Raw genomic sequence first — 13,093 nt, 5'->3', positions numbered from 1 at the left:
TTCCGGACTTTAGAAGATATGTCACTTGTACTGTAATTCATCTACTTCATTCGGTATGGCCACCACAGCATGACTCTCTGAAACATTTAAAAGCTATGAGCAGTAGGACTGCTGTTTAGTGATCTGTTTTAACTTGGCTTAAATCAGATCCCAGCTGTTTAAGCAAAGCAGAGCTGGAAAATATTCTCATGTAGTATGGTCTGCATTTGATAAGCATTTGATAATTATTTTGGTTTGCTCATTTTTTTAGCCAAAGAAACATGAAGAGGAGGACGGCACTACAGACACTGCGACCTCATCATCCAACAATCATGAGAAGGACAGTGGGGTGGGACCTACAGATGAAAGTTTGCGTAATGACGAGAGCTCGGAGCAAGAAAATGCACCCGAGGAGCAGAACAGCGCAACCCTGCAGAGCAAACGGGAGCTGGGCCACAGCCAAGACACATTAGGAAGTGTTGAGCTCCAGTGCAATGAAAGCTTTGTGTCTGGGGAATACATTGAGTCTGATTTCATAGGAAACCCAGAGGAGGAATGTGAAAGGTTTCGACAGCTGTTGGAACTGAAGTGCAAGATTCGAAACCACGGGGAGTACGACCTGTATTACTCAAGCAGCACAATAGAGTGCAACAGAAGAGACCAAGATGGAGTGGAGCATGAGCTGCAGCTACTGAATGAGGAACTGAGGAACATTGAACTTGAATGTCAGAATATTATGCAAGCTCACCGGCTCCAAAAGGTGAGGGATCAGTATGGAGACATTTGGGCTTTACATGACGAAGGGTTCAGGAATTACAACACCAGCATAGACGTACAAAGAGGCAAACTGGATGACATCATGGAGCACCCTGAGAAATCCGACAAGGACAGCTCCAGTGCATACAACACGGCCGAAAGTTGCAGGAGCACTCCGCTGACTGTGGAGCGATCCCCTGATAACTCTCTCCAGAGGATGATCAGCATAACCAACAGGAAAAACCTGAGGAGCACAATAGTGGCTAATCAGCCACCCTCAGGACAAAGTAACAGGGAGACAACCTCAGCCAAAACCAAACCCACTGAGCAAAACAGTGCTGCTGAGGATGCAGTGCTGGCATCAGAAAGCGGCAAATTCACAGACCAGGAAAAGCAGAGCAGCGAGCACATTCCCTACCTGTCTCCATATCACAGCTCTTCTTACAGGTATGGGAATATACCTGCTCATGCAAAGCATTATCAAAGTTATATGCAACTGATCCAGCAGAAGTCTGCTGTGGAATACGCCCAAAGCCAGCTCAGCCTGGTGAGCATGTGCAAAGACTCGCAGAAGTGTGCGGAGCCCAAGATGGAATGGAAAGTGAAAATAAGGAGTGATGGGACGAGGTACATCACAAAGAGACCAGTTCGAGACAGAATCCTGAAGGAACGTGCCTTAAAAATTAAAGAGGAGCGCAGTGGAATGACGACAGATGATGACACGATGAGTGAGATGAAGATGGGTCGCTACTGGAGCAAAGAAGAACGGAAGCAGCATTTGGTGCGAGCTAAGGAGCAGAGGAGGCGGCGGGAGTTCATGATGAGGAGCAGGCTGGAGTGTCTTAAGGAAAGTCCACAGAGTGGCAGCGAGGGCAAAAAGGAAATTAACATTATTGAACTGAGTCACAAAAAGATGATGAAAAAGAGAAACAAGAAAATCTTGGACAACTGGATGACAATCCAAGAACTGATGACACACGGTGCAAAATCTCCAGATGGCACAAGAGTGCACAATGCCTTTTTATCAGTTACTACTGTATGAACGCAACTTCTTTCAGAGTATACTACCAGTTTAGGTAGAGTACGATTGCCTCGTTCAATGTGGCATTTTTATATATTTTGTGACTGTTTATAGTTTGACCTTTTTTGTAAGCAAAATGACCTGGTAATTTTTCATTTGTTTTTCATATAACGGTACCTTCTTTATCTGGCAGTCTTTCTTTATCCTGCAATATATTCATATTATTCATTTGTAGAAAAAAAAAAAGAAAAAGAAAAGCAAAACAAAAAAAAGTGGAGAAGCCGATTAATTTCTTAACCTAATACATATCCTGTAAGTTAAGATCTGGAATTATTTCTCTAGTTTTCTTTTTTCTACTTTAGTAACAGTACAATACCAAAACAAAATGCTTTATACTGTGTCCTTGGCTTAACAAGTTTTAAAGTTTTACATCTTAGATTGCATCTGTTTGTAAATCATATGCCACATCCCATCGTATAGATAAGAATGACATTTTTCCAACTACACATTGTACAGTACATTTAATCTCTAAATTGCAATTGTATTTGTCCAAGTAAAGTGTAGGTGGGCAATTCTCCTGTGTTATGTAGTGGCATTGGTCATGTAGCTGGGCAGTATGTGATAATTGTGAAGATGAAAGAGAAATAAATTATTGCTTATCTTTAAGAAAAAAAAAGTCAAGAGTTCTTTGATTTAAATTGAGCATTTGCCTTTAAAGGGTGAGTCATTTCACTATGCATGATATTTACAGCATGTAGAGGTTTCAAGATCACGGGACAATTCCGGAGACTAGTTCTTATGAATTAGCTTTTCGTTTTGCAGAACACACAAGAGTGAGTGGGTCTTTCTGGCTTTCTTTTACCTGCTATTATTAGTCAATTGAATGATTCATTGATATATTGCTGTGGTGTATGCTGTGGGTCCTTTCCCTGGCTGAGCTTGCTATTTGTTCTACATATACAAAACATAAACAGAGCGTATGCCCAATTTTAAGCCAAATCTCATGCAAGAAAAGCTAACAGCGGCTGTCACTGACATTTTCATAGAAGACGAGTTAAGGAAAAATAGAGAAGGAAAGGCAACTAAATGAGTTAAGGTTTTAATTTTATTGTTGAGAAGTATCCAAATCTTTCAGAAGTGGGAGCTGTCTGGGGCTCAGGAGCAAGGGCAACTGGCAGCCCGGGTGCCTGATGGAATAGGGCATTTGTCTGTCTTTGTCTCTCCCTGCAGCAGAGGCACCTCGGCTGCCACTGGAGCATCTTCTGAGCTGCTCCTGACAGCCCAGTGAGTTATGGAAAGCTGAAATGACTAGTCCTGGGCAGTCAGCAGGGTTGAAGACTTTGCCTCCTAGCCCCATTTTTGTTGTTCCTGCGCATGACTCGCGGCAGTTCCTAACTGATTGAAGTGCTTTTGACAACAGAATTAGGTGCTGGAGTCACTTGGCATTGGGCTTTAAAAGATATGCTTGAAGACGCAGAAAGGCACATTATGGTATTTCCAAATTATCCAGTCCTGGAAATCAGTCATTTGTTTTCTAACCACTTTTGGCACCAGTAGGCATTGGCAGTGTCCTCTGCATCTCCAGGCATGTAAATAGCGTTAAGAACACTACTCCCTGAGTGCTTAGGAAAATTCTGCCTCTGACAGTTCACAGTTTGATAATCAGAAAATTCTCCCCACCAGACTCAGGGAAACATCATGCTAAATCCTCACTTAAACAACAGCTGTTCACGCACAATGAAGAATGCTTCCACTGTTTCCCATTAAATTAGAAAGAGTGTGGAGTCCAAGGCCAGCGAGGATCACGAGTTGATACAGTACTGCTTCAAGGGGCCATTAACAGATTGTCCCTCCAACAGAGCCAGGGACCAGCCTAAGTCATCTAAGAAGATACACATTCTTCTTCTGGAGACACCAAAGCACAGAGATTTGGCTGTTTCCCTCATTGAATTCCAGTGATCACATTCATAAAAACAGGTCTCATTCTTAATCAGAGTTCAGCTGCCATCAGCTACAGATAATGGCTACTGTTATGCCTTTCCCTTAGACACAGTACGTACTATTTTCTTCCCATTATTAAATCATGACTCAGAGCTCCTCTCAAACTAACTGTTATGACGTCCAAATTCAGAGAACAACCTGAATCTTCAGAAAAGGTAATATCATTATTTCATCACTGAGAAATAGAATTAGGAAAACCCATGTCTAATTAGATAAAAGACCTAACTGAATGGAGGGGTGTATGTGTCTGTTAAGTAATAGAGAATAATTAGAGAAACAAATAAACAATATTTATAGAGATGATATATTAATAGGCTGTAAATGGAAATGCATCCAACTCTGAGGAGCTCTGTCAAAATCTAGTGAGAGAAAAGGAGAAGGCAGAGAGGTGATACAGCAGTACTGCTGGTGGCACACTGTGGCGTGGTTTCTAGCTTGGCATGTGCCTGCCAGAGCCCAGCCACCTTCTCCCTCCCTCTTCACCTGCTGGACTCGGCATGTCCCTGCCCAATCCCTAATCTGGGGGTTTTCCACAACCCCACGGTTTTCTCTCCTTTCTTCGTAACTATGGTTATTAAGTGACATTTCCTTTCTTTCCTTAAGCAGTTTTTGGGAGAAGCAGCGTTGTGTTTTGCCCCGATGAAATGCCTTGATCATTTCTGCTAGCACGGAAAATAAACACGCGACCCCAGAGCGGGGCTGTGAGCCCACCCTGGGGCGGGCACGCAGAGGGGCTGAATGGCAGGAGAGCGTTTCACTGCTCGCAGCTGGTTTCTCTGCAGAGCAGGACTCGGCGTTATGCTCCCTCATCACGGCAGTTCCTTATCAGTGAAATTCAAGGCTGATATCCCACATGCTGTTTACTCCTGCATATACTTTTTTTCCAAATATCATAATTTTTAACGAGGAAAATAACACTTTAGCACCAAGGCAAATTAAAAGAGAAGAAACAGGATACATTTCATGTTGTCATAAATCTTTAAAGAAAAATGACTTGTCTGTTGTGAGAACTATTTTTTTTCATGAAGGAACATAAAAATAAAAATGCTTTCCAACTGGAACAAGACCAGATCTTGCTGAAGAGGGTCACTTGCAGCTCTGAAATAAAGAGCAAAAGGCAGGGAAGAGGAGCTGCACAGGTGTGTTATCATGGCCACATCACTGCTCGGGAAGGAGTTAATGTCCCACTTGTCCTTCCCCCAACCCTGGTACCCAGCTGAGACCAGTGGGAGGTAATTTTTCCTATGAAGCCAGCAATATGGCCTTGTAAAAAGAGTTATCTTGTGTCACTTGACAGCTGTATTGCCAGCTGATTTAGGAGCATTGCTCACCGTAAGCAAGGTTAAAATCTGTGGGATCCCTGGATGTTCCTCTCCAAGGTAAGTATCCTTAAAGGGAAAATTGTATTTTTTGGTATGATCATGACAATAAACTAAACCTACATCAGAATATTATGTTTTTCAAAAGAAAGAAACTGATAACGCTATCTGAATGGAACGAGAGCAATCAGAGATGAAATCTAGTCTGTGCTTGATGCATTGCCCTGTAAGGGGGCTACACGGATCTCAGAAGAGATGATACAGCAACTTTAGCGTAATGCTTTCTGGACTTGTGGGGGTTGAATTATTCACTAATATCAGGATGCCTGACTTTTTCCTTTTTTTTTTTTTTTTTTCAATTTAACTAATGTTCACTTCCAACACTCATTTCTTGGCACAAATTATAGAACAGCACCGTCGGTGCATGACATGGCTTCAGTGCTAAAATACTTCCTGACTCAAGGCTGGAATTACTCCAGGTTTTGTTTTACTTTGGTTTTAACCTTTAAGCTGCTAGTCACAAACATGTATGGGCTAAGTGTTCTATTAATATCCATTTTATGGACCTACTGTTTTTTCAGAGCTTTAAATGCTCTTGAGGAGACAGGATAAAATTAACGTGATGGGAACTGGCATTTGGCTAAAGCAAAATAGAGCAGTTGTCATAAACTTGGTGTTACTCTCAGAGAGAGACCAGTTGCCTAATGCCTGATGGAGGAGAAAGGATGTTGCAGAGGGATCATAAGCAGGTTGTTTTTTTCTTTAAATGCCTTTGATCTGAAGCATGTTTCTTTGTTTAAAGAAGAGCATTCCCCTTGGATGGCTATTGCTGCATTTGTGAGGCTAAGCGCTTTGCTTCACTTTGTAGTTATAGATAACTGCATCCTGTATAGATTTTGCCCATGTTTTCAGATGTCATTAATCTTACCCTAACGTCAGCTCCTACACAGACAGCTGACTGGCTTTGGATAGCACCTCTGAGATGCGGCACAACCTGCGGATTTGGGATGCACGTGGCAAGGCAGCCAGCCTGAACATAGTCCCTGGGCCCTTCTTGGGAGTGAGCAGGTTGCTGTCTTCCTGGGACAAGGGTCAGGTCTTGCTGCAAGAGCCTTCAGCTATGTGCAGCTTTTCCTGCTCCTGGCAATTAGGATCTTGACTTCCCTGGCCCAACTCATCTGGTTCTGAGCCAGGAAAAAAATGGCATATGTGTAGCAGTTCAAAAAATTGGTACCAGTGAGGTTAAGAAGTGGAATTACTCTGTTGTGAAGATTGCTTAGATGGTAAAGACTACTTGTGGAACAAAAACTGTCCAGTGAGCCACGTTAGACAAATATTTAGAAATACACTACTTTTTTGTTTGTTTGTTTTTAACAAACAAGATCGACTAGGTCAAAGGAAGGGATTGTCTCATATACCATCCTTGGTGTGATAGATGTGGGAGTGGGGCTGAGCCACAGGCATGGTGTTGACTACTGATGCGAACTGTAAAGTAAAACTGAACAGTTGAGTTACATCCCGATGCATGTGCTGCTTTTCACGCTCACTAGAACACGGGGACAGGCAGACCACAGGACCCAGTCCTCACCAACTAATTCGTCAGTCTCATGCCAGTATTCCTTGATGAAAGCTTCTTTCTTCAGTAAAGGTACAAAGATGTCCCAAAACGGTATCCTTTTGCATCCCAAAATCTGTAAGTGACAGTGTCATCCAGGAGATCAGGAGTGTCCCAGGACGATGTGTTCTGGGATATACTCAGGGACCAGAGGAGGTCCACCCGCAATGTTTCACAGGGAAAATGTATGCCTCCTCCCACTCCAGACTAGTTCATGGTGTAGGTATGCGCTTCTAACTTTTCTTTTTTGTGTTTGGATTTGAAATTAGGTTTAAAACCTGAATTTCTTGACTCTGTAGGCTCATCTTGCACTTTTAAGTCTCCTTCCTGCCTTCCTTCTTTTCCTTTTCCTTTTTTTCCTTTTCCTTTTCCTTTTCCTTTTCCTTTTCCTTTTCCTTTTCTCTTTTTCTTTTTCTTTGCTCTTTTTTTCTCCTTCCCTCCTTCCCTCCTTCCCTCCTTCCTTCCTTCCTTCCCTCCTTCCTCTTTTAGAAGCAAGACTTCCCTGAAGTTGAAAGGTAATAAATATTAGAGGGGGATTTCACTCAAAGCAGCATTTTTTTTCTCACAGATCAGCTTATCGGCACAAATGGAAACCTTTGTCTGCTGTAACTGTAGGTTTCCATCTCTAGTCAATTTCAGGTGATTTGGTTCATTTGGTACATTTCCAATTCCACTTGAAGCTCATTCTGCTGAAGTGCTGCAAATGTCTTTGGTGACATCTCTGTACAGAGTGCATTTTTAAGCCTTGGAGGAAAGGAAGACCTTTTAAAACATACATTCGTTTGTTCATGAGACACACAGTAACATACAAAGTGCGTATTAACCCAAATGCCTTTATAATGAAGAGACTTGCTACAAACAGTAAATTGTGTTAATCTGTGAATGTCCACTCAAAGGAACAGCTCACTTCCTGTTGTATTTCAAGGACATCTGTTGCCCAAGACTGAATTTGAGAAGTAAGACATTGGTTCTACTCTTTTATATATTTTAAACAATTCAGTCCCTAATTTTTCTTCTCTGAGACTGGTGCTCTAGCAGATTAGGAAAGTCTGGTTTGGCCTTGGAACAAAATGGTAAGATTCAAACATTGCAACAGTCTTATGTCAGTCATTTATTGAGACGGGGTGTTGGTCATCAAACCTCATAGCTTTAATTCTTTGTCTAACTTCACTTGGAAACATCTGCACTGCAATAAGCATTAGACATACTGTGGTATTCGTTCTTCCAATACATTCCCAAAAGTGTTTAACTTATTGCTGAGCACTAGGAGCAAATCAAAGCTGACGTCTGGCTCCAGTGACAAAAAATCGAAAGCACAGAGAATTTTAAGTATGAAGTGAATATAGGAAACTCTCATCTTGACAGTGGATAAGAAGCCAAAAGAAGAAAATTAAAATTGCATGATGAAAGATGAAAAGGTTGAAGTCACTGTTTTGACTACTGGACCTTGCAGGGAAGATATTTGAAGAAAGGAAGAAATAGAAAGTTAAGCAGGCGAATATCACATAAAATTTACCACAGATCAAAATATTACTTTTTTCGCACTTCAAAGGCATCCCTCTTATTTTCATAGGTTATTTAACCCCACTGGCAATCTCTGCAATGCATAAATATTTTTGATGGCATGCAAAGTGTCTTCTTAATGGTGTATAGACACTATAGAGTGAGCAGGTTGAACAGTATAAATATTCATGTCAGCAAAGATGCTGTCAAATTCCTGACTTAACGCGATATCAAAAATTAAAATATAAAAAGGATATTCTGTTTTCTTTTTTCTCCCCAAGTTTGGCACCTGGCTGTATGGTCGGGGTGAAGAAATGCCTCTGAAAGACTGTATTTTGGTTCGGGTACAGGGAATTCAAATGAAAGCTCCTCAAACTCGACAGTTTAATTTACTTCTCTTAAGCTCTTTAATACCAAACTTATCAGTTCTCTCTGTTAGGCATTAACTTGTTAAATGAGTCTTAATTATACATAAGCAGATGGAGATTTGAATTAAAATTACCTTACACTCGAGTGGCTTTAGTTCATTATAACATATCTTCCTCTTAATCATTTAGGCAGTCTCATCATCTTTCATATAGAAAGTTATTAAAGTATTCCAATTTCCATATTTCTTCAGATAGATCCACTATTAAATGGCACGTAATACACATTAGTTGGTGACTTATACCATGCAATAGTTAGTGAATTATTCATGTCAGTAACAATTTTTATACTTCTATGTCATCTGTATCGTTTTATTTTAAAGGGTTTATATTTACAGAATGCCTCATATTTTACCTCATCTCAGTTTTCAGGGCAAGGTTGAATGTGTCACCATTTTTGCTGGTGTGAAAAGGAATAATGTCCACTCTAGATTTTGCACTCCTCTTAACTGAGGAATGGAAGTGGATCCAAAGTGGATCCCACTGCCAAACAAGTGGATGTTCACTGGGAGCCTTGGAAAGGAAATTTCTAAAGGAAATCACAGTTAATCTCCTTTACTTTTATCTTGCTTTAGCACTATCATCATTGCTGGATTCTCTGACACCAAGAAGATGATCCTTGGGATTTGCCTGTCCTCCAAAATTAAAAGAAGGTTTTGCCTAAAAGGAGAAAATCATTGAAGGCTTTTGCATGCTTCAGCATGCATCATCTCACCTAACTTTAATGACCTCAAAGCTGGGATACCAGTTAAATCAGTCTTCTAGGTTAAGAGTTTAAATTAACTTCAGGATTAGAGAGGAGAGACCTTCAAAAGACAGATGATTTTCCTCTTTAGGAAAGATGTCCTGTCGGGGACACTTGTCCACCTAATTCAGACTGGGCCTCAAACTTTTACATAGCTTTAGCTCAAAAAAAGGGATGGGCAACAGGTAACTGGTATCTTGATTTCCCCCTGTTTTTAAAGACTCCTGAATGCATATGCTGAGAGAGTTATGTGTCTCTTTTAGACAGAGAGCAACACCAAGCAATTTAATCAACCTCTGCTATGTACCTCCTGGGTAAAATCAAGAAAGAATTGGACGAAAAGTGGCATTTTAGTTCCAGTAAGCAATTTACAGCCATTCACAAAGGAAACACCAGTGGGACTTCTCAAAGACAAAAGCATCCAATATTGCCTGCTAAAGGCGGCAGACTATTCTCAGCATCCCTTTAGCTAATATATTAACCAGGTATCTTCAGTGTCAAATAATGGGTCTATAATACAGAAATAGCTGTGTTAGCTGGATGATGGAGAATGACAGCTCAGGCAAAAGGCTGAGTCTGCACTGGCAAACTCTGCAGCCATCATCAAGCAGTGGGACAAGTCTATGAGAGGCTTTTGCAGAAATAGGATACTACCATTTACATGAGCGTGTTTAGAAGGAAAGGAGACTCACTGCATCCTGGGAACCTCAGCAAGACACTCACACACCTACGCGGCCATTTCACTCCCCAGCTCCTCAGGAAGCCGTGATGCACTTTAGGATGTGGATTTATCATGGTTAATCTCAACAAATTCCAGCTCTGCTTCCTTGAGAAAGAGAGGATGCTGCTGCTTGACTTGCAGGAGATTTATAAGAAAAACCACCAAAGCTTGTGAGGCCCTGAGGAGTTGGGGATCTTGTCTCAGGGCAATCTGTGAATTTGGTGTGAGGAGTTTCCTGCATTTGTCATTAAAAACTGCGAAACCTAGCTTGAATATACAGCTTATTTGAATTTTCTGTTGTTTTCTTCACATCCCCACAAGGACTCTAAGGATTAGTAGTATAAAAGTGAGCAGAAAAGTTCAAATGAGTTGTGAAATTAAATGTTCCTCCACTGAGATCTATGTGCTCTAAATGATAAGCTGAAAGCTGAAAGTGACCTGAAGTCCTCATTACCAAATCATCTGGTAGGAGCCTGTCACGTCCTCTTGAGGCGCTTCAGAAAATTTTATGACAAAAGGAACTGGAAAGTAGAAAAAGGTCTGGGTTTCCTCTCCTGAAGGGCAGTGTGTGTGTCTGGGGTGGGGTTGTAATCTCAGGAAGAGGGCATTACAGAGGCCAAGTGAAGCAGTTACTGCTTTTCTGCTTATCCACTGATGACCAGGCTGAGGGTGTGCTAAAGCTTAGGGCACTGTGTTCTGCACATGAGCTTTTTCAAGTAAAAAGCTGTAAAAATCTAAACCCCTCTACAGAGTGTTTGTAGGTTGCTCACCACATGCTGCTAAAGAGTTCATGCTTTGCATAGTCTGGTTACGCATCTGAAGGTCTGGAGGAAGAGGTGTTTAAGCTAGGGTATATATTTAAAATCATTAATGGCTCTGGCAGCTGGTGCTGCAGGGGCCTGCTTTCTTGAAGATGCCTTCTGTCTAAACACCAAAGCTTGTGTTCAAATATCATGTTAAACAAGCAAGAGGAGTAATCTCTGATGTGGCAAATTTAGGAAGCTCGAGATAGGTCCGTAATCCCTTTTTTGCAGCCTGTCCAAAAACACATTTCCCATATTGCTTTGTATAATGCATAGCAAGTCTCGATTATTCATGTCATAGAATCTTGGGATCATCGAGTCCAACCATCAACTCCACTTTACAAAGTTCTCCCTTACACAAAATCCCTTAACACCACATCTAAATGAGTCTTAAACACATTCAGGGGTGGTGACTCCACCACCTCCCTGGGCAGCCTATTCCAGTGTCTGACCACTCTTTCTGTGAAGGATTTTTTCCTAATGTCCAGCCTAAACCTACCCTGCTGCAGCTTGAACCCATTCCCTCTTGTTCTATCACTAATTACTAGGGGAGGAGATTACCACTCTCTCCAGTGAGAGGAGACCAGCACCAGCCTCTCTACAATGTCCTTTCAAGTAGTTGTAGAGAGTGATGAGGTCTTCCCTCAGCCATGATGAGGTCTCCCCTCAGCATGTCCATGCTGTATGCGGTGATATGCATGTATGCTACTGGGATTTTTGTGGACATCCCTCAGGTTGATAGCACCCATGGAAGGGCCTTGCAAGGAGCTGGTCTGTGGTGGGCCAGAAGCTTTTGAGAACTGTGAGGCAGAAGTAATTTAGAATAGAATAGAATAGAATAGAATAGAATAGAATAGAATAGGATAGAATAGAAATTTTCAGTTGGAAGGCATCTACAACAATCATCTAGTCCAACTGCCTGGCCACTTCAGGGCTGACCAAAAATTAAAGCATGTACAAATGCCTCTTAAACACTGATAGGCTTGGGGCATCCATCACCTCTTTAGGAAGCCTGTTCCAGTGTTTGACCACCCTCTCGGTAAAGAAATGCTTCCTAATGTCCAGTCAAACCCCCCTCCCTGGAACAGTTTTGAACCATTCCCACCCATCCTATCACTGGATACCAGGGAGAAGAGCTCAGCACCTCCTTCTCCCCTTCCCCTCCTCAGGAAGCTGTAGAGAACAACAAGGTCGCCCCTCAGCCTTCTTTTCTCCAAACTAGAAAAGCCCAAAGTGCTTAGCTGCTCGTCATAGGACATGCCTTCCAGCCTTTTCACCACCTTTTTTGCCCTCCTCTGGACACATTCAAGGACCTTCACATCCTTCTTAAATTGTGGTGCCCAGAACTGCACACAATACTCCAGGTGAGGCCACACAAATGCTGAATACAGTGGGATAATGACCTCTTTTGACCAGCTGGTTATACTGTGTTCTATGCACTCCAGGAGGCACTTTGCCCTCTTGGCTGCCAGGGCTCACTGCTGACTCCTGTTGAGCCTCCTGTCGACCAGCACCCCCAGGTGCCTTTCTGCAGGGCTGCTCTCCAGCCACATCCTCTCCTTCAGCAGGATGCCACAGCACAGAGCTGCTCAGTTGTGAACACGGTAGTGAAACAGAACTGAAACACAAAATTCCTTATGAACATGGCCTAAGAGCTTTTGATGTGTGACAGCCAGGGAGGCTGGGGAGAGGTAGGGAAAGCCCTCCATGAACTGCTAAGGTCAGGGCATGAGGAGTAAGACGGAGACACATGGATGTGGAGGGGCAGTGGGTGCTGTGGTGGCCTCTGTCCCTCACAGTGATGCTGAAGGGTAAACTTGGTGCACTGTCTTGCAACTGGAGGATGGAAGCAGTAATTCCAGTACTTGTGCATGAAGAAGGTGATTTCTTGTGTCCTCTGCCATGAAGTTGGCCTGCACAGCTTAGTATCAAAATGTCAGGTCTCAGGAGGTTGCACTTGTAAGAAGCAGCACTGCTATCGTTACGAGCATAATGATAGATAGCATAGACTCACAACCACATCAGCTCCTCACCATGCCACAGGGGGACCTACTCTAAGTGCACAGTTTTCTGTACAGTTTTCTGCTGGTGAGAAAATGCTTCTGGTGATAGGAAAATGCTGGGGAATATGAGAGCACAGTGAAGTCCCCATGACGCTTGCACTGAGGAGGCTGATAGCTCATATAGGATGTTCTGTGCCTGGTT

At 42.4% G+C, this 13,093-nt stretch overlaps 1 protein-coding gene across 3 annotated transcripts in view; it reads left to right on the top strand.

The window, feature by feature from the left end:
- PDZRN4 (PDZ domain containing ring finger 4) overlaps positions 1 to 2,249 on the top strand; it is a 249,170-nt gene extending 246,921 nt beyond the window's left edge. For all 3 annotated transcript variants that reach the window (XM_054213671.1, XM_054213662.1, XM_054213682.1), the window contains one exon: positions 251 to 2,249. In XM_054213671.1, the coding sequence (XP_054069646.1) occupies positions 251 to 1,777 (1,527 nt within the window). In that variant the 3' untranslated portion in view covers positions 1,778 to 2,249. The remainder of the gene's footprint in view (positions 1 to 250) is intronic.
- Positions 2,250 to 13,093: the final 10,844 nt, after the last annotated feature.

The sequence above is a fragment of the Rissa tridactyla genome, chromosome 1 (assembly GCF_028500815.1).
Source record: "Rissa tridactyla isolate bRisTri1 chromosome 1, bRisTri1.patW.cur.20221130, whole genome shotgun sequence".
Taxonomy (NCBI): Eukaryota; Metazoa; Chordata; class Aves; order Charadriiformes; family Laridae; genus Rissa; species Rissa tridactyla.
This window is presented reverse-complemented; position numbering and strand designations above follow the sequence as displayed.